Source organism: Hetaerina americana, unplaced genomic scaffold (genome assembly GCF_022747635.1).
Source record: "Hetaerina americana unplaced genomic scaffold, ioHetAmer1.1.p SCAF_5, whole genome shotgun sequence".
NCBI classification, from domain to species: domain Eukaryota; kingdom Metazoa; phylum Arthropoda; class Insecta; order Odonata; family Calopterygidae; genus Hetaerina; species Hetaerina americana.
Window position 1 is genome coordinate 15,256,352 of NW_027287095.1, and position 21,791 is coordinate 15,278,142.

The 21,791-nt window shown below is 37.6% G+C and overlaps 1 protein-coding gene across 1 annotated transcript; it reads left to right on the plus strand.

The window, feature by feature from the left end:
• Positions 1–196: 196 nt before the first annotated feature.
• Ddx56 (putative ATP-dependent RNA helicase DDX56) lies at positions 197–20,934 on the plus strand. Its single transcript, XM_071591842.1, has 11 exons — positions 197–577; positions 679–840; positions 922–1,056; positions 4,254–4,444; positions 5,275–5,535; positions 9,277–9,450; positions 10,038–10,182; positions 11,757–11,857; positions 14,979–15,120; positions 16,832–17,074; positions 20,584–20,934. Exons 1-11 carry the CDS (start codon positions 500–502, stop codon positions 20,641–20,643), a joined length of 1,692 nt encoding a protein of 563 aa, XP_071447943.1. The 5' UTR covers positions 197–499; the 3' UTR covers positions 20,644–20,934.
• The last annotated feature ends 857 nt before the right edge of the window (positions 20,935–21,791 follow it).

The following is a 21,791-nucleotide window of genomic DNA, read 5'->3' on the forward strand; positions in this document are numbered from 1 at the left end:
AAATATGGTATGTGCTCTTAAAGAGGGTAGTAGATATTTTTTAATAAAAAAAGACAATGAACGCCAAATATCGCTAGCATAATGCTGCATGTACCCTTATTTTATTAAACTTACTTATTTACTCACGATGCTCATATCCGCTTTTACCGCGCTGACGATACCAGCGGTCACGAACAATACTAATGATGCTAATACTAAAATTCTCTCTCACATAGATGAACCTTGGGTTCCCCATGTGGTTATCGTTCTGGTCGAAAGTTTAATTCCCAAGCATTTTTAGTGTTTTTTTTATTATTTTTACTTGAGTTTCATACCTTTGGATAAAATTAATTCATGTTCGATGTTTGTGGTGGATTGACGAGCTGTGAAGTAAATAAATATGCGCTTCATAAATGAATACCCAACACGAAGGAATATAGCATATAGAAGTATTGTGTTGTTGCAGTGTGTGTAATCGTGAAGTTTTACGCTCTTGTCGCATATTAATTATTTGTGCAAAATGACTGCGGAAAAACAAGAAATGGAAGACGGAAAATGTCACTTCCACGAAATGGAACTGGACGACAGAATATTAAAAGTAATCAGGTGACAATATTACAAAAGAATTCGTTGTTATCATTGTGGATTCGTCATTAATTCTTTTCCCTTTCTTTTATTGCGAAATGTAACCTTCATCAGGCCATTGCCAAACAGGGTTGGCAAGAGCCTACTCTCATTCAGGAAAAGGCAATTCCATTGCTTCTCGAAGGGAAAGATGTTCTTATTAGAGCTCGTACAGGTTCCGGAAAAACAGCTGCGTTTGCAATTCCATTAATACAGAAAGTTCTTACTTCGAAAAATGTGAGTAAAGCGAGAACTATTTACGTGGTGAGATTTGTTCAAAACGTTAGATTTCTGATGTTATTTCATTCTTGATTACAGGTTGCGAAGGAACAGGCCGTGAAAGCACTTGTTTTATCTCCTAGTAAAGAGTTGTGCCAGCAAATACATAGTAACTTCACATCTTTGACCTGCAAATGTTCGAGAGAAGTGCGCTGCGTGGATATATCACCGCAGGTGAGAGGTGGTAAATTATGTGTACTAATCCTTAAATTGATGTCACGCAGTCACATGGTGAAATATGTGATTCTTGTCATAAATCAAATGTATTCTCTCGTCATTAATCAGTGCCCTTTATATTTAAATGACTGCAGGCATACTGTTTGCCTTTATTATGCTTATCACAGCAGTGGCTCATTAAAAACGTTCTTATACCCCATCCAAACATTAATGTAACACTTTTTATTTAATAAAATTGAATACAACATTGAAATCATAATATCGTCACCTGGTAATGACTAGCTATTCTGTTGGTATCCTTATGGTTGGATGCCTCTAGTGATTTAACTCGTTTGTGGTTCGTGGCCCTTCAGCTGGTAAATTTATCCACGGGTGCAAACTCTGAATGTGTTTCTGCCCATATTGTAGTATGTAGATTCCACTTTTAACTTCTATAGCCATTGATGGTGGTATTTCATCCACCACATAGTGTTGTTCATCCAATCTTGATCTCAATCCTTCACTAGTTTCCTGCAATTTTGACTACAAATGTGGCTCTGCCGAAATGTATCAATATTGGTGGCAAAACCCATTTTGGACTCCCTTGCCTCCTTTAATACAATGGATCTAAATGTATATAAATGCAGTGGATCTAAATATAAATAACCTCTGATATCAGTTTATCTTCCTGATTATAAGTAATTTGTTGTATAAATTGGAATGGTTCATGGTCATTGAAATGGCTGGGGATACATCTAAAATATTTTTTATTTATTCACCAGGTATCCACCAAAGTCCTGAAAATACTCACACGCTGATCAAAATCAGGATTTGTCCGATCATAGCTTTATATATCAGTTCAGCTTGTATTACAGATTGATGTCTGCATTCATTCAATTCAGAGTAGTATGCTGGACCAGAAGGAACCTGGCCATTCACTCACTCAAATCACCCAATTGTATTCATCTTCATCTTGCATTCCTTCTCATGGGTTTGTGGAATGTCTACAATGTTTCCAATTATACCCTTGCTCATGGAGCTTTACTTTAAAGGATGCATGTGAAACAATCTTGAAGTGCTGATCCCAAAATGACAGAATCACTCCTTGATCCTTCCTGTGGTATTGAAACCTTTGCTGGACATGAGTGGAGACAATTCCACAATAGAGATATTAACTGATCATATTTTAAGATCTTAGCAATCTTGGAGACAGAGAAGTTTTTGGCATAAATGTAGATTTCTGGCCTCTTGGTATGTACATTTCAAGCTACTGGTTGAGAAATATCCAAAGGCTCTGCACTTCCTGTTGGATATTCATTATGCTTCTAGTGTTAGAATTTCATTTTAAAATCTTGGAATAATATTTTACAATCTTGGAAATCCCATTCTTATTACTGGTGTTCATGGCTGTATGCAGACATTTTTTTGTGTTCTCACCAATTATCATTGACAATACCAATTCACTAAGAATTCCTCTTCACTATCCTAAACATCCACATAACAGCACTCATGTAATCAGATGTCAACTTTGACAAAACATTGCAATCTCAGCACATCAAATGTGTAAATTAGTAACCATAGGCCTCATGGAAGTGTGCTTAATATTGTGCCATTGTGTATTTCATGAGACTGAAAGCTTAATGCTATGCATGCTTCGTTCTCAATGGATCACCTTCATCCCTCCAAAATATTTCATCGCCACATTTGATATTTTTTATTCCTAAATCACAGATGTGTTGCATGAAACAATATCACAATTTTAGTAGAGTGAAAAGAAATCACTTGGTTGGATTTTGAAGGATCCAGGTTTGAAACCCAGTTCAGGCAACAGGTTCAACAATTTTTACCCTAAATAGCTGCAGAGTTTAGCTGTTACAATGCAATATTCTTTTGCAATTTGTTTTTCACATTCCTCGTTTTCAATTTTAATTTTATATTATCCGGGAGCAATATGTTTTTGTGTATAAACTTCCCAGTGGTGCAATGGTAATTCTAGGAATCACACACTTAGCATTATTTGTGAATGGTTTTACTACACATTGCAATGAAAGAAGTAACTTTTTAATTCCTCACACACTTCATTTAAAACATGACCTAGGTTTCGACATTGGACATGTTTTTAATAAGGTGTGTGTGGAATCACAGAGTTACTTCTTTCTTTCAATATGTTCTGTTAATTCCATAAAGTTACACCTGAGACAACAAATTTTGTGGTTTTGCGAATTGAAATATGGAGGAAGTTATGAATATTGTGTAAAATTAACTCTGCATTAATTTCACTAAAAACTCATTATGGCACCAGCTGGTATCAACATAACAATGTGGCTTTTAGGTGTGGTCATATAATTTTTGCAATACCATAATTTCACATGTTGGGTGGGACTAGATAAGTCTGGGGCATCATCAATGTCAAAGGAAGTTGGAGGGAAAGTGATTGTATAGAGGGGATGCACAGTTGATTTCCACAATTTTTTTTGATGTTTGTCATAAAAATAAAATTAAAGTTTATCATAAACCACATGGACTAAAAATTGTAATTCAAATTACAATTGTGGAATCTTTTCAGCTATAGTCTCTTTTGATTTCAAATTATTTATATGCCAATTAACTGGCATGTACTTGTAAAAGATTAAAAAGCTTAAAATAGAATGAAATCTTAAGCTTAGCATATGGGATCCTCATGAAGTTTGATTGATTGCAGAATAGGATTGTGGTCACTTAGGGGAGCTAGATTTGTGAAACATTGTAATGACAAAATAAGTGGCAAATCAAAATTATCAGAGGATCTAGGTGGGGAAATACTCAATGGAGTGGAGGCTAAATTACAGATTAAATCTCTTGTATATAGTGAAAAGTGGTCTCTTTAGCAATGATGTTGAAAGTATCGTTAGCCCCTTTGCACTATGGTAGGAGGGATCATGTCAAATAAGGGAGATTTAAGTGCATAACAGATAGATTTAAGGTGTCATTTTTCCCTCAAATGATGAGGGATCAGAATAAAATAACGTTTGTAGGACTGTGCTATGAGGGAAAGGTGTTTTGGGTCAAGGGTGGTCTGGTGTGTAATCATCACCTGCCACACACCCTGGTGGTGGCTTGCAGAGGACTAAATAAAACTGAATAACTACAAATAAGAATCAAAGATTACTGTACTCACATATACATGACATACTCTGTGGAATCATTAAAGCATGCACTTTATTTTTGTCTGTCAGGTGGAAATGGCTGCTCAGAGACCACTTTTAATGGAGCTTCCAGATATTGTTGTTGGCACACCATCCAGAGTACTTGCTCACTTGAAAGCTAAAAATCTCTGTTTGAAGGATTCACTAGAAGTACTAGTCATCGATGAAGCAGACCTGGTGTTCTCCTTTGGTTATGAAAGTGATCTGAAAGAAGTTCTTTCGTAAGTGAAGTAAACAGTAGATCAAATTTGGAATGAGACAATAGCAAATGTATGGCTAGTATTGCAAGACATCCCGACTTTCCCCAGACAAATCCAATTTTTATGTTCATTTCTGTGCATTGTCCAGATTTTTTTCTGGAGTGAAAAGTATTGAATGCTTGTAGATGTGTGTTTGCATGTGTAAATCAGGCTTTGAAAATGTTTGCCTTTATTATGAGTGTCAATAATATCCCTATTATTAGTCTGTAGTAAGCAGCAGTTTTAATATACAAATATACAAAGCGAACGGTAACTACGGCCGTATAAATATAATGGGAAGAGTTCACCCCAGCCGTACTCTTATAAATGGGCAAAGGATGGGTGGGGGAAATTGGACTGCTGTTACTGCTTGTATTTTCTCCAATTTCCCCCACCCATCCTTTGCCCATTTATAAGAGTACGGCTGGGGTGAACTCTTCCCATTATAGCAGTTTTAATATTTCATTGAAAATACTTCTTTAAAAAAATCCTGAAGAAATCATAAATATATTCAATTTAGTGCATTTAGTTTGGTCTCATATGTGGTTCTGCCATTGAAACTTAATGGAGAAGATTTAATTTGGATGAAAAGGAATAAGTTACTGGAGGCAGTTGATAAAATTATGAGTGAGGATATGGAGATGGATTGAGTTGAAGAAAGATGGAAATATCTCAAATAAGAAATAAAGAACTTTGTAATCCAAACAATAGGAATTATAAATAGAAATAGTATTGAGACAAGAGAGTAAATTAGTATTTAGGTGAAGATCAGGTTGTATTTCTTCCTGCTCACACATGCCTTTTCCCCATAGGCACCTCCCCAAGGTGTACCAGGCCATCCTTGCCAGTGCCACTCTCTCACAGGATGTCAACCAACTGAAACGACTCACACTGCGCAACCCTGTGGTTTTGAAGCTGGAAGAACCAGAGGTGGCTCCTCCATCACAGCTGGCTCACTACCACCTTTCAGCTGAGGAGAATGACAAGGCAGCCATCCTCTATGTCCTCCTCAAGTTGAGACTGGTGCGTGGGAAGACAATCATCTTTGTGAGCACAGTGGACAGGTGCTACAAGTAAGGATTTCTCTTTCTTCCTCTTTTCACTTTCTCAGATGGAGTGTTTGATTTTGCATAATAAATCTCAAGTAGAACACGAGATTGCAAGGGTAATAAATACTTTCTTCTCACAAATTTCTGTGGAACTTTGCTTAATGAGCTCTTTCATAATGAGCAAAAAATACTGTATAAAATGACTTGCTCAATGATTAATGTTTTGCATAATTAGTGATGGGGGGAGGGGAAGTCCAAGGTAATGCTGCTGCATCAGTTTAGCCCTGATCTTGTTGGCACCTTAAGTGCCACCCATAATCACTCATTTTACCAAAATTGCATTCAGACATATTATTCCTGATTTAATTATACAAATGGTAATAACCCTTCCAAAAATGACACTAAAGAAAAGGGGCAAGAAGACAGCCTTGAGAGAATAAAAATAAAAGAAGACATCACAAATAAAAAAGCGAGAACCAGGTGTGAGCATGGCTGATCTAGCATGCACATATAATCAGTCTGCATCAATGGTTTGTACTCTCCTCAAGAGCAAGGGCAACATTAAGGAGATCAATGCTTCAATAGGAGTGACAAGAATATTTACACAATGAGCAAGTATTCTCAACAATGTTGAAAGGTTGCTTCTCACACGGATAAAAAATTGCAGTGCGGCATAAATAGCTAGAACATTATTTGTGAGAAGGGGAAAAGGATTTAGCCGATTTCAAAGGATTTAGCAGATCTCATTAAGAAGATGTCAGGATCAGCGATAGCTGAAAAAAAGTAATTGAGGGAAGCCTGGGGTGGTTCAGGAAGTTAAAGAAAAGACCCAGCACCCAAAGCAGTGTGAGGCAAAATGAAGCAGCATAAAGGCAGCAGAGAACGCTATCGGCAACCCTGCGAGTAGGGGGATGGAGATTATTCCCACAGTATCCCTTCTTGTTGTAAGAGGTGACTGAAAGGTTAAGGAGAAAACCCATAGAACAAACTTTCTGCCAGCAGGGGATGCATCTGGAATGTTCTGTGGATCCACTGTCTGTGTGTGGCCATACCATCTGGCTTGCGATCCACTTGGGTATTTGCCATGCCCAGAGACCCATAAGGGAGAGAAGGAGATCCTGGAGGGTGAGCTTTTTGGTTCCAAGCAGGGTGTCGGATGCCCTGTATGGACCGCAGGGTGATACATCCCTTTGGCCCCAGATTTCACGTAAACTGATGGCTGGTAGCTAGCCACTGCCAGCCAATTGGCTTCAACTGCATTTTTGTTCTGGTGGCGAGTGCCAAGGTTGTGGCCATCTGCGTAGGGAGGTCATAGATGTAAGAGTTTTGGTGGGGACCTTGCATTGAAGATCCACCCTGAAACAGATAACTACGCCTGAAGTGTTATATCCCTCGCCTAGCCTTCCTGTGTCCTGGCGATTGCTTTGATTCAGTGGAGCAGTATCCCAAATGTGTGGATCCTTGGTGGGTGGGTAAGCCAGAGGATGAATCTTTATTGGTATGGAGGAAAAAACCCTTCCATCAACCAAAATATTGGTATGCGGGCTGGGGAGATAATGGTTCTGCCGCATGTAAGTGGTACTTGATAATGTCCTGTGCAAAGGAAGATGAGACCTTGAAAAGGTGTCACCTCTCCTTATACTGAGTGCTTTCGCAGGTCCTACCTGGTGACCTTTAGAGCATCAAGAAACTGAGGGATAGTACACTGCTAATTGAGACCCTAAACAACAAACCAAGTGATAAATTGTTGGCAGTAAGAATGCTCCATTACATTCCAATTGAGATGGAGGTGCACCACACGTTGAACACCTTTTGGGGAGTCATTAGTCGTTACGATCTCTTATACGTGGAAGTTAAGGAGATCAAGAGAGAGATGTTTTTTCAGGGAATGATTGACTGTCATCGACTGACCACGAGGCACAATGGAGAAACTAAGAACAGTACTTCTGTGGTACTAATGTTTGCACGAAACAAGCTATCAGACAAGGTGTTCATTGGGTATGAATCTGTCCCAGTTTGGCCATTCATACCAACACAGTGCATTGCTTTCAAAGCCAATGCTTTGGCCACATCACAATGTGAAGGTAAGGCCATCTGCTCATGCTGTGACTAAGGACCTAGCGAGGTTAAAGAGTTCCACTCAGAACCTCTGTACGTCAATTGTGAGGGTACACACCCAGTGTACTCCCATGATTTTCCAACGATGAAAGACGAAAGGAAGGTCATGAAGATAAAGATGCTGGACCAAGTCCCATACTTGGAAGTGAAGAGAAAATACAGTGAGCTAATTGCCCTAACTTTATCCCGGTCTCTTGCTTCCATTGTAACCATCCCATTGCCAAATTGTACCATCGCCATGAAGACAGATGATCTATAAGAAACACTGCGGACATACTAGCACCAAAGAGGAAAAGTGTAAAAGAGACTAAGAGTAAGGTGGACAACAAGGCATCTTTCAAAGAAGAGCCCACCAAAAGCCCACCAACAGCGGCATGCCAAAAGGGCATGAGAAGACAACATCCATCTCTCCTCTGGCTAAACCAAGGAAGGCGGAGATAATGGAAGAGGGCTTGCAGTATCTCTGATACTGAGGTCCTCATCAGCAAGTGGAAGAGGGAACACCACTTCAACCAATAATCTTCCCACACGTTGGTCATCTCACCACTTTTCATTACTTTATTTATATATTTTAAGGCAAAATCATGGCTTTCATAATGCAGTGGAACTGCAACGGTTATTATGGGCACAAGGAGGGGCTGGCTGTTATAATTCACAATTTTAACCCCTCTGGCATGCAAGAGACACATATTAAGGCGGCTGACTGGGGTATTTTAAAGGGATACACTTTCTTTAGACTGGATGACACCATTGGTCAATGAGCCCATGGCGGAGTAGCTGTTGCGACTCGTGAGGCCTTTTACACCTCCGAAGTCCAACTGAATGCTTCATTCCAAGCAGTGGCCATCACAGTGTACCTCCCTGAGAGGATAATGTTATGTAATGTTTATCTACCAGAGGGTGCACCGGTGACACATTTTCACATGAAAGCCCTTGTCCATCAGTTTCCTCAGTCATTTATATTCATGGGCGATTTTAACATGCACGATCCTTTATGGGGAGGGCCAATGTCCTGGAATAACAAGAGAGGATGGATCTTATCTAATTTTATTGAGGATTTTAACCTTTTTTTATTAAATAGTGGTGAAAAAAACCATTTGTACAGTTTTAATGAAAAATTGTCAGCCATAGATCTCTGTATATGTTCGAGAAGTCTAGCTTTAAAGTTGAAGTTGTCCGTTCATCATGATCTTTGTCGGAATGATCACTTTCCTTTTTTACTCGCAAAAGGGCCCATTTCTTCTAACTGTTTTAGATCTCCATTAGCCACGTCTGATGAGCCAGTTTTCAAATCAATGGCCTCTATTCAAGCGTGATTTCACTATTAAAAACAGTGTTGGCTAAAATCAGTAGCCACTGCAAGTATACTGTCAAAAAAATTTCCATGAATTTTTCTCCGCTTAGCTCATTGCAATGTAAATCTGTGAATAATGTAAACCTATCATTAAGAGACTGTCTATTTATTTTGGATCTGTTTGTTGTATGGATTGGTTGATTTTGGATCTTGGACTATCACTGTGTATTTATTTTGGAGAACAAGGCGTTGGTCTTCTTTAAAATTGCGCTAAAATTGTGAATTGTATTTTATCTCTTTCTGTTCAAACACTGATTATCAGTTAATACGGCTTTGTTTTCTCCCATTGACAGACTGAAACTCTTCCTGGAGCAGTTTAAAATACCTACATGTGTCCTGAATTCTGAACTGCCATCTTCCGTGAGATGCCACTCAGTGCATCAGTTTAATCAAGGGCTTTATGATATCATCATTGCTTCTGATGAGAAGGCATTGGATGACCCAAAAATGCCAGGGACATCAGCTGGGTATGTCTACATCTGATTTTTTGCCGAAGGGAAATATATATGCTGGCATTTTATTTCAAATCACTGTTAGTATTCCTAATCTATCTTAAAGATATAAAGATATTGTACTGTCTCAGAGGCTGTTTCTAAAATTCACAAGTTAATTTAGCAGCCCTTTAAAATTGTATAAAACCCTGTAAATGTATGTGAAAAGGAGAAAAGTGATTACTTTCTACAAATATTTGTTATATTTCATAGAATTAAATATGTGGCAAGTAATAATTGTGTCATTCATCAGTTTATGCTCTGATGTTCAACTTTTACTAGATGCCTATGGTGGAATGTAAATTGTGGTATGAATAGTGTACTACTATCAAAAGCATAGCAATAACTGAAAAACAGGTAGTGAAAAGGGATAGTAAAACTATAAATTTATTAGTTACAAAAGTTGAAGAATCCTTGTTCCAATATTTTTCTGTCTCTTTTAAATAGCTAAAGTATGAGATTCAGAGCTCAGATATTGATACATAATCAACTTCTTATGGAATTTATGTGTGTATCATTTTGAATTAAATATTATGAAAGTCTCTCCTTAATGTGTCTTTCAGGGGCAAGCGCAAGAAGGACCATGAGTCAGGGGTGGCTCGTGGCATCGACTTCCAGTTTGTCTCCAATGTCATTAACTTTGACTTTCCCAAGGACGCGTGTTCCTATGTGCACCGAGCAGGTCGCACTGCCCGTGGCAATAACCAGGTGAGGAGTGGTGGCTCTATCTGGTGGCCTATGCTATCTACAAGATCTGTTGAAAAAGTTTCCTAAACTTTTTTATTTAAAAAAATATTTCACTTTCAAATTATTGGTCAGGGTCCTCTTTAAAGTAGTCTCTTCATTTATGGTGTTCAGTTAACTAATGTGTCCAAGCAGGTTGTTCCTTTTTTCTTCTTGAAAGTGTTTTATTTCTTAGGCCTCTCTCCTCACACACTTTAACCATTTCCTGCCAAAATGTTTTATATCCACTTATTTTTGGTTATTAAGTAATCACTACCAACTATTCAACTAAATCTGTATCCCTGTCCATCCCTTGTTTTCCTGTGAAGTCTTGTCTCCTATGGCTTACTTTTTGCCCTCACTGCTTCTCTCTTTCCATCCTAGAATCCCACTACTTAACTTGCAAGTAAAGACCCACCATACCAGGGCTAACCAAAGTATGCTCAATACACTCTTCCCCTACTGCACCCTCCTCAGCCGATTCGACAATGGCCGAGGCTCACCTCTTAAACAGTTCAATGAAGTTTTCTTCTCTGTGTTTCCATGTGTAGCATGCATGTAGTGTCCCTAAGTTTATACTGCCCCTCTGAGTTCATTATTTTCAAAATTAAAAACTGGTTATAATTTGGTTTTTGTTTAAAATACTCAGATGATTAGATTTGGAAATCCTTTCTTCCTTGTGAATGTAGTATTTCTGGTTGAAAAGAATTGTCATTCTTGGATACCATTGTTTTCCACAAGCTGTTACACCGAGTCCTAATTAGTGTCATGGATTTGCAAAGCAACTTCCTTGTTTTTTCCTAGGAGCTTCCCATTTCATCAAGAATCAAATGTATGTATCAGAGCGTACCAATTGTGTCAGAGTTGGGGCAAATTGCTCGAGATAGTTATGATAGATAGATAGAGGTCTTTATTAGGGCAAAATTGGGACCAAATGGCGCCTTCTTCCATTTAACCCATCATCATATACATATATTATAATGACCATAAAAGTAAAAGTACATGCATACACAATACCTATACATGCCCGTACACTTAAATACATGTAGATGGAGATAGTGAATGTAAGAGAAAGAGTAAGGTCAGTCAGTTTTTTTTTGCATGAACTAAATAGAGTCCCTGATCGTAGAAATTGAAGTGGGATAATAGAATGGGAATTTTGCCTTTCTATGAAATATGGATCTCCTTGTACGTGTTTATGCATGCGTGCTTGATATACCTTGAATTGAACAGGGATTGTCTAGGTGTTAAGGTTTGAGTGGCTGTCTAAGGACAAACTGACAAAGAAAAATGGAAATGGTAACTATTCATTGTAATGCCTCTTGATCAAACTCAAAAGAATGCAATGCAAACGCATGTGCTCATTGCAAACTTTTGAATATTATCCATTCAAATAAATTGTTTTATCTTTCCTTTGATTTGTAGAGAAAAAACTTGGTCTTTTACTAAGCCATGTTGAGGGTACTGTGTCTATTTTACAAACCATTACAGCCCTGCCCATCCTGAAAAGAGGATAAATACAGTGGAACAAGGATTTTATGAGTATTTTTGCTTTCCAGGGAACGGCACTATCTTTTGTGAGTATCTCCGAGCGTTCTGCAATGGCTGAGGTGGAAGAGCACTTGAGGAAAATGACAGGCGATGACAGCATGGCTCTGAAGTGAGTTCCAATCTCTAAACAGTCACTCTTCCAGTGGTCGCCCTATCTTTCCTTACCCCCCCCCCCCCCCTAACTCCCTCATTAATTGGTCTTCATGTCTATTCATCCACCGCTGATGGTTGTACTTAAAACCCTATAAGTGTCATGTGTAATTGCTTAATTTCATGTGAAAATCGCCTGGGTCTTTGAAAAAAAGATGCAGACTTCAAGTGGTTCATTCAATAATTCCAAAATCCGATTTTTTGGATGGTTTCAATAAGTTGAAGAAGTGCTGGGAAAAGTTAAATCTGGCTAAAAGTAGATTATGTGGAAAACTAAAAAAATCTCATATTAATTTGTTTTTATATTTTTCCTGAGGATTTATTGAACAACCCTCGTATAAAAAAATGACTGAAAACATCTTTTATAATAATTTTCTGAATATTAAATAAACTCTTGAAATGAGGTACCACAAAAAGAGGAGATAAAAAAAAGAATGATTTGATTGTTATTAACATTTAAAGCCACTGGGAAAAGAGTTACCTAGAGAGATGCTTGTATTGCAGGGAAACTTGATCTGTGTCACTCACAGTGATGTTGACACTAAAATGGTTCATAAGTAAGGATGTGCAAAACTTTGTTATTATTGATTTCAAAGAGAATCGGCCACTATTTCAACAAATCAAATCTGAGAGGAAAAGATTTGGCATTAGAAATTGAAGAGCTACATGCTGTATGGATGAAATAAATAAATCCCTGTTGAACTTTGAATTCCACTGCAAGGAAAAATTACTACTAGTGAGAGTTTGCATACATGTGATATCTAGCATGGACAACTGTGATCTATGATTCCCAACATTTCTGGTTATTAATACGTAGAATGCATTAGTTCAAAAGACTATGTCCAGTGATCAGTCCTTGGCCATGTCTGAGGAAATGCATTCACTGCAAAGGCACTGCACAGCATGCTCTCAGCCCATTGGCTTATAAAAATAGGAATTCACCAGTCCTATTCTTTCAATCTTTCCTGTGCTCTTTATGGCCTCGAAATGAATGTGAATTGTTTGGTTTCAACAATAATTTTTTCCTTTATGTGATATTTTTGTAGCTTGTATTTCACTCTTGTGTATGTAATCTTTCTGCAAGTAATATTTTCACCAGATCATAGAGTAATTTGAAGATAAGTCTGAATTTGTGCATCACGTCCACAGAGTTCTCTCCTAGCTGTGATGTAATAAATTAATGTAATCACGGCTGTGAAATGGAGGGATGCACACACTATCTACAGACCACATAACACTGTACAGGTGTAAAGGGTGATGTGGAAATGAAGCCCATGTGGGAGTATAATGTCCTTCAATAACCAGACTGTTTTTTAAAAACCACACAAAAAGAGCCAAAATATATCAGAAATATTTGTTTATAAATAAATTGTTCAAATGTTAGCTTTAGGTAATATGCTGTTAGAGTAAGATATTAATATTTGACTAAAATGTTGATACAAAAATATAAAAAGAGAATATTTTCCAAATAGAGCTAAAATACTAGTGATAGCCCATTCTTCTTAGGATAGATATAGATAAACAATTCAAAATATTTCAGAAGCCATGTCATTTATTTTGTTGAAATGTTCAATAATTAAAGAACATATGATGCATTTAAATAGTTAGCAGTTGATAGTAATAAATAAAAATTTTTGAGATAAAATATTTGTTTATGATTTGATTGACATTGCTTTTCTCATTTTGCTAATTTATCAAAATGCCAAAACATAAAAAAATTATTTAAAATTAATTACATCGCCCCTTTTCATAGAGAGATGTATGTATGTACCCCTCATGTTATAACATATTTTTTAAAAGGTTTTTCCAAAAAAAAAAAAGTCATGTATACAGTTATTATTATTACTTTTTATTATATTCAAAGAGTGAGTTATGTAAAAAAAAAGGTGGAAGCCTTTACGGAGACTTAATTAAATATCGAATGACGAGTGGAAGCAAACTGAACTTATTCTTTGCATATTATCACACAAGAGACTGAAAAATGCATTTTATTTGCCTTAATCGAAGTGATGGAGACCTACATGGCACACCATTGTACCAGTTTCTAAATATTATCGCATATAGTCCATCCATCTCATATTTCAGAAAGCTATGAGTACTGATAAATAAAAAAGATTTAAATATGATAAATTTATTGGTATTATTAGCTAACTGTTTTGGAGGATGTTTACTCAACATGTCAATGGGACAATTATTCTCCAGTTTGACAGTTGGTTCAATAGTGTGATACCCTATAGTGATAACATGAAAAATTTTAATTCACTCTTAGAACTGGATAGTTCACATGATTTCCTTGTCACTGCAATGAAACTGCACTGAAAATGCACTGAATGTTAATGAAGTAGCTCAATTGTGATTAGGGTTTATCAATATTTGTGTGATTGCTCAAGATTATGACAGTTTATTATAAGGAATTCAGAGGAACTTGCCTAGAGTTCCTAAAGTGAATAGGTGCCAAAGTTATGTTATTTTACGTTAGATTTTAGTTCTGCCATAGAGAATAATGGCATGAATGAAATAAACTTTTGCAGCAATTCAAGAATCTTAATTTAATATTATAGGTGGTTCCAACACATTGTTTATTACAAATCAAAAGAGCTCAAAAAGTCTTACCCATAGCCTTAGATATACCTATTGAACCTTGTACAATAACCAGTTTTCTTAATAAATATTTTATTTAAACGGTTAATTCAAGCTTCACTGTTAACCCAGAGTGATGACTCCGGGTGCATATATGTTTCTGTTATTTTTAAAGGTATGGATGATAGATGCAGAAAGTTGGAGGGAAAATTATTTTTGGCCAATGGTACATTTAGAGAAGAAGATACAAAATTCAATAAATAACTGTAGGGGTCATTCTCGCCACTGACAACAGCATTCAGGGAAATGTGGTGAATGGATTACACAGGTTCATTTTGTTTATGTGGATTCACTTTTAAAATATGATTTTTTTTAAAATTTTTTGAACTCTTTCCGTATTATTTGAAAACCTTCAAAATACTGTTTTGTATTTGCCTATGTGTGAAATTTTGTTGCATAAATTTCTCATCTATTTCTCCTTCCATCCCCATGCCCTATAGAGCCTATCAGTTCAAATTGGAGGAAGTTGAGGGATTCAGGTACAGAGCAAATGATGCCTGGAGGGCAGTGACTCGGATAGCAGTGAGAGAGGCCAGGTTGAAGGAAATCAAGCAAGAAATTTTCAATAATAAGAAGTTAAAGGTAGGTTAGCAAGTATTTTATATTTGGTGGCTTGAGGGGTGTGTTGTATGAAAACATTGCTTAAAGTTAATCTTTCTTAAGTATGAAGGTAGTTTTGGTTTGTGTCCTTTTTTCATGTCAATCGTCTTCTCAAAATATGTACGTTAATATTGACCTACAGTGTAACCTCAATTATATGTTCGCCCGTGGGTCAACTTTTTGGTTGCCTAAAATCAAGTTATGTCTTTAATTCTGAAGTATAGGGTACAGTATTATTATTATGCATAAAAGGATTTACAAAAGGGTTACATGCAGTTCTCATTAAATTACCTTTTGTGAAAAGTATGTAAGTTTACTTATCAAGCTAGTAATTTCCAGAAATAATATATGGGAGATGACCATTTCTCTGGGCATGTGTAACAAAGGAATATTAGCTCCCTCTATAGTCTGCTTAATTGCATTCTAGTTTGTATAAACACACAAATTTACTTCCACGTCACCTAAAATCCTGCCCTTCTAACTGAAGCTAGTACTTTCAAAATGTTGATTCAAATGTTTTATAGTCAAACACCATGTGACTATGTATGAAGTTATCCCCATCATTAACAGTACAGTGAAAGGTTTAAAGAAACCTGCCCCAGCCTCATCTCGCATATAAGTGTCAACAATGACCAAGTGACATCACTAAGGTTTTGATACCCAAAAGTTGAAAGAATCAACAAGTCTATGCTGTTGTGACACTCCTTGATCAGTGTTTGGAATGGAATGCCTCTCAGAGTAAGGAGTTATTGCTTTAAGCCCAGCTGATTTAAGGGGTTAAAAGCCCCCATGAAACATTCTGTGGAAACAAAAGAGTTAGTGATTGGTATGCCGGGGCAATTCATCCTTTTTGAATGTTTCAGTGTGTACAAAATAACATTCTCACGTCTGTTAAATCTATAGCTATCATGTCGGATGCAAGTCCGCCCTCAGAACATGGGATGTGATGACTTCATAGCCAGATTTTGACTTCAAAAATATCTAGTCTTGGTGTTCCTACTGAGTAAGAAGTGGAACAATATTTGGAGGAATAGCTTCTTCCTCCTCAGAAAAATATTTTGCTGCTCTGGAAAATAGTAGCATGAAATTTGTCAGTACTTTCAACAGGAAGAAGTAACTACCATTCCACACCACCTGCAACAGCCCACCTAGAGGAACTGTTCAGTACAGTTGGGTTATAATGTGTGAAAAAAAGAGGAATCCCTTTGACCCTCAGAATGTTAAAATGCTAGTTATGTTATAGGAAAACTGAACCAAAATTTTTTGTACTTTTTTACGCAGTGTTTCATTATATTCTGCAGTAAACGTTAGGATTTGAAGTAAGATTTGGGGAAAAATTTGATATTGGAATTTAAGATTGAGATGTGAAGGAAATAGAATTGAGCACATCTCTTCTTTTCAATCCAACATTGGCATCTTTTTGAGCCTATTAAGGCCCTAGATATAGTCGATGTTATATTTCCTATATCTGTGTTTAATTCAAATAACCTTCAGGTTCATCTGCAGCAGCAGTCTGAGATCAATTTATCTACAGTACGCTAATCAATTAAGATACACTCAAGATTTAAACTTACGCTTCACTGAGTGAATTTTTCTGGCAAACATGTTAACTGTACTTAGTTTATATACTTGTTAACTTTCTTAATTTGTTGTAAATTTGTGCATTTCATTTTGGCTTATTATTGCATTACAGAGTTACTTTGAGGACAACCCCAATGACTTCAAAATCCTTAGGCATGATAAGGCTCTACACACAGTGAAGATTCAGCCACAATTGGCAGATGTGCCAGACTACATTGTGCCACCAACCCTGAGGCAGCTGGTTGGTGGTATTGGGGGTGGTGCCATGAGGCGGCGGCGGCAGCGAGGACAGCACATGGCACAGAATGAAGGCGATCATGGGCCCCATCACTCCAAAGCCAAGGCCCGATACAAGGTGAGAGGGCAAGAATCTTGATGCGAATACTCCCTCCCACCTGAGGACCCCTCTTGATCATGCCTCTTTATCACTGAAAGTTTTCTTGTTTTAGTGTCTACAAATAGTTACAGTTGCTCCCTAAGTCCTTAGGAAAGAGATAGAAAAACAAATTATTTAGGATAGATATTTTCAATATAATCTTCCTTTAGCTCAATACATTTTCCCCTGGGTTTTCCAACTTCATGAAGCCATCTGAAAAGTAGGATTTTGGGAGGTCCTGAGAATAGGCATGTGTCTTGGCGAAGACCTCCTCATTTGACATGAAATATTTTCTGCTGAGCCATTTTTTGAAGTTTGGAAGAAAAAAGTCCCTGCAAGCAAAACTGTTGAATATGGTGAATGTTGTTATAATTTAAACCTTAATTCCATAATTTTTGTCATTGAAACTGCACAAGTGTGCACTTGGGCATTGTCTTGATGGGAGAAAATTTTTTCTTTGGTAAATATGTACGTTTTTCATTGTTTTATTCACTCAACCACTGCAATAATAATACATAATACTCTCTCTCCATTTCTTGTTAAACTGCATAAACCCAATATTGTGATCTGTCATATGGTTTCAAATGAATTGGCTCCAACCACATTTTAGTGAAGAAATAAAATGATATTTACAGGAAGCACCCAGGTTTTTCCTCAAAGGCAACCTGGCGGTTTGTTTGACGACAATACTCACAAATGTACCCTCGTTTCCTCAACATATGTAACCTGTTTTCTAGTGTCTCCAAAATAGAAGTCCTTCATCTTGAAGAAGACATCCTAATTCAGAAGGCTCTTCCACATTAAAAAATTTGTCTTTCACAAAAGTACTTCAAATTCAATGGAAAAATTTTCAAACAAGAGGATGGTTTGGCTGCAAAATCACCCGTATCCCCACTACTAGCCTAAATATACATGAGGAATCTGGAGGCGGACTTATTCTCATCCAGGGAAACCAGTGAAGGATATTCTTTGCTGGTTCCAGTATTTACACAATGTTTTTTGTGTGTAGTCAGGTATGGTGAGACAACTAGATAACTTTCCACATTATTAAAACTCCAGAGCCATTAATTTCACTATTGAAAAAGAAACTAACCCATCACTTAATTTCCTTGACATAACCATCACGAAGAACCATAAGAAGCGTGTGTTTTCAATTTTCAGAAAAGAGAGAACCTTGCATTCAGACACCATTTTCCACAAAAGTTAGTAGTCTGCCTCTCAGTGATCCACAGCTTCCAATATTCAAAATTCCAAATATCCCAATTCCACAAGTACACATCCAAAGAGAACTGATAACCATCAAGCAAATTGCAGTAAACAACGGATACAGTGAGAAATAAATTGATAAATTATATCACTGGAGGTCATAAAAATTGGCAACAGAAGCAATATTTAGCAGCACTCCCGACATCGAAAACCAAGTGAAGTGGTGCATATGTAGGGCCCCTATCGCTTGGCGTGACCAAATCCCTGTGAAAACATGAAATTAAAACTGCTTTCTACCACAAAAACAGCTTTAAAACATTCTCTTCAACAGTAAAGACCAAGTACCATTTTCCAATTAAAGTGGAGTGTACAAACTGAATTGCAAATGTTCAGCATTGTACGTGGGCCGAACAGGAGGAAAGTAGAAGGAAAGGGTGAAGGAGCATAGAGCCTGTTTTCTGAAAGGGAACAAGTCCAACTTGGCCTAGCACCTGGGCACTGTGCACACAGGCAACTTCATTCCCAAAGTGTCACACCTGGAGAAGAAAGCAACTCGGCTCAACGCCCTCAGGCAATTAGAGATAATAGAAATTTTGAACTCAAAATGTGGAAATACTTAATGAATGGCTGTTTACCGCCAATCCACTTCATGCTTCCAACCATCCTCCCAACATTCACTTTGTACAATGGCGTGCCTGTATCCTGAAGACTGTGGTTCCTCCTCCCCCACTTTCTCCCTCCTACATGCCTTTGTCATCCTTTCCATCCCCAGCACAATTCCACGGTCCACCCCCCCCCCCTCCAACAGCCATCACCGTCCACAGCTCACACCCCATCTACCAAGGATATATACTATATCAATATATATCAAATGCAGTCCCTGTATTTGCGCCTGGTGCTACGTCTCGAAACATAGATTGTCTAAATAAATAATTCCTGTGGAAATACAAAGTGTTCTTTTGAGTCAAGGATTCCTTCCAATAATTAAATATGGAAACTACATCATATATCAAATTTGGAAATCAAATGTAATAAATAGTCCACTTGCATGAAATGCTATTGGCATTCGACTACAGAGACAGTGTGAGTCAACAGAGGAGTAATTGTGTATTACTTGAAGGATCACAGCAAGGTGCTCATACACAAGATTAAATGGATAATATTTTCAATTATTATTTATTTAGAGTAAAAATGGAAAAAAAATGTTATGATGTGGGGCAAAGGTAAATTGTTTTGGATCTGTTATGTTAATACAGATGATTGACGGCAAAATATGCCTTAGTTTGGATGTAACAAAATCCCATTTATATTAAAGGAGAAAGCCAGTCCCCTTAAATTTGTTAAAAGCAAGTTTTACTGTACCTCAAATCCTAAGAAATGAAAAAATGTTAAATATGAAAAGTGAAAAAATATTCAAAGGCCAAACTCGTGCATTAGCTTTTGGGCTGTAGAGTGGTTTCTTGGTGATTAGGGAAGGAAGGTTATTACTAGGAGGAGGACACTTGAGGTAATAGAGATTGTTTAGGAGGAGGGCTTAATGTTGCAAGCTGTGGAAGAACCCAGGAGCTGTATACTATAGAAGTTTAAGTAGTGAATAGGGAAGATTGATTGAAGTGGGGTTTAAGCAGCCAAAGACTTTTTTTTGGTAGCTTAGGTGAAAGTAGGGTGAGAGTGCAAGAAGTGAGTTTATTTACGTGCCCCTACTAGATGTCAATGGTTGTCAGGAGAGAAAAGGGGAGGATGTGTTCAAAGTGATGCATTGACATCGCTGTCATTGGAATAGAGGACGGGGATCGGGATTGGTGCGGTGGCTATCGTACTGGCTTCCCACCCAGAGGCCTCGGGTTCAGATCCTGGAGGTGTTGAATATTTTTCAGAGGTATCTCGATCCCTACTTGATGTGCTTTGTGGAGGGCACTTTGAATGAGTATGCCATGCGTCGGATGGGACATTAAGCTGCGGACCCCTTGGCGCCTTTCGTAAAGAGTAGGCTAATGCCGACGCTGGGTTTCTCTTCACCCTTCATCCTTTCCTGTCCATCCCTTATGGCGCAAATGACCTCAGCAGTCGGTCGCCTCCCCTAATTACTACTACTGGAATAGAGGGGGCCATGAGGAAGGAGCAATGAGTGCTGGTTTAAATGCTTCAGAAGGGAAGCAATTTATTTTTATGGCACATTAGTCATGATATGCACATAAACCTGGGCAAAAGAATTTTTTGAGTAAATGTTGTGGTGGGACTGGGCATTGTTTCCTTTGCTAACTACTGCTCTTAATCAACAGGCGCTTGCATCCAACCCACTGCTGCGGCTAGATGTCACAGGCAAGAAGAGAAAGAGATGAATGAGAGGGGATGGCCATTGCCTCTGGCGCACTCGTGTCAAACTCAAATGAGGTGACACTTCTTGAAACAGATTTGCGACTACACAGATAATCCTATTAAGGAGGATTGAAAAAATGTGGATCTTAATCCAAGTGTATGCATGTGAATTATATCAAAGATAAAGACCATTTCCATCTCATTGGGATCATCTCTTGTATTTTCCTATTGCCAAATGTATAAAAATAATTGTCATTAAAAGTGAAACTTATGTATGGAAGTGATTGGAAATATTAAAAATTTGTTATTTCAGAGTTCATATTTTTTTCTTACTGCTATTTCCAAATGAAGCCTCTTGATCCCATTCATTTTAAATTGCATCCCAGTTAGTTATCCAATCCTAATCTCCCACACAGATTTTATGTATTTTGCCTTGTCTCTTAGGATATGTGAACTTTTTTATTCACTTCAATCCATAAACATCTTAGTTTTCAATTAATTTATGATTCTCTATTTTTATCATTTACAATTTCACCAAACACCGCTTATAACAATATTTTGCTCAGCATTTATAAGGTTTTATTTCTATATTAATGCAATTAAAGGAAAGAAAAAAAGGCTACCTCTAATTGACAGGGAATATCAAGTTGGTCAAGCACTGATGTGTCATATATCCTTATGCTATTAATTATTCAATGGCGAGAGATTTTTTTTATTATTAACTGGAGTCGACCAGCTTAGGGTTAGTTTTTTGATGCACCTTAACCATACACATTGTAATACTCATATGCCAAAACTAATGTGATACAAAAAAATTCTCATCCCATGGTGCATATTATAATAACTCATTACTTAGCTTTCCATACTTCATACCTCCTTCGATTCCATCGAAAATGCCTATTCTTGGCCTTTATGTACTATGCTTTCCTAGTATCATCACCTGTATCACTGTTTTCAGCATTCTATTACTACTCCGTATTTCCTGTCTGGTGTGGCGGACCAACCCTAGAATCATCATTGAGCGCCATTGCGAACGCGCCTTCGCCGGCAAGTGTTTTGGCTTCCGGCGTTCGCCACCAGGGTCCGCCGCCAGGGCGCAACCACGCCGCCAGAGCCACTCTCAGTCTCACTCTCTCTCTGACTGGCACTGGACCGTCACGCGCGCCGCCAT

What these genes read in the sequence shown, in the direction of transcription:
- Ddx56 (XM_071591842.1), top strand. Translation starts at nt 500, where the DNA reads ATGACTGCGGAAAAACAAGAAATGGAAGACGGAAAATGTCACTTCCAC. An exon ending in TGGACGACAGAATATTAAAA is followed by an intron (nt 578 to 678) that starts GTAATCAGGTGA and finishes AACCTTCATCAG; the next exon opens with GCCATTGCCAAACAGGGTTG. An exon ending in CTGCCCGTGGCAATAACCAG is followed by an intron (nt 10,183 to 11,756) that starts GTGAGGAGTGGT and finishes TTTGCTTTCCAG; the next exon opens with GGAACGGCACTATCTTTTGT.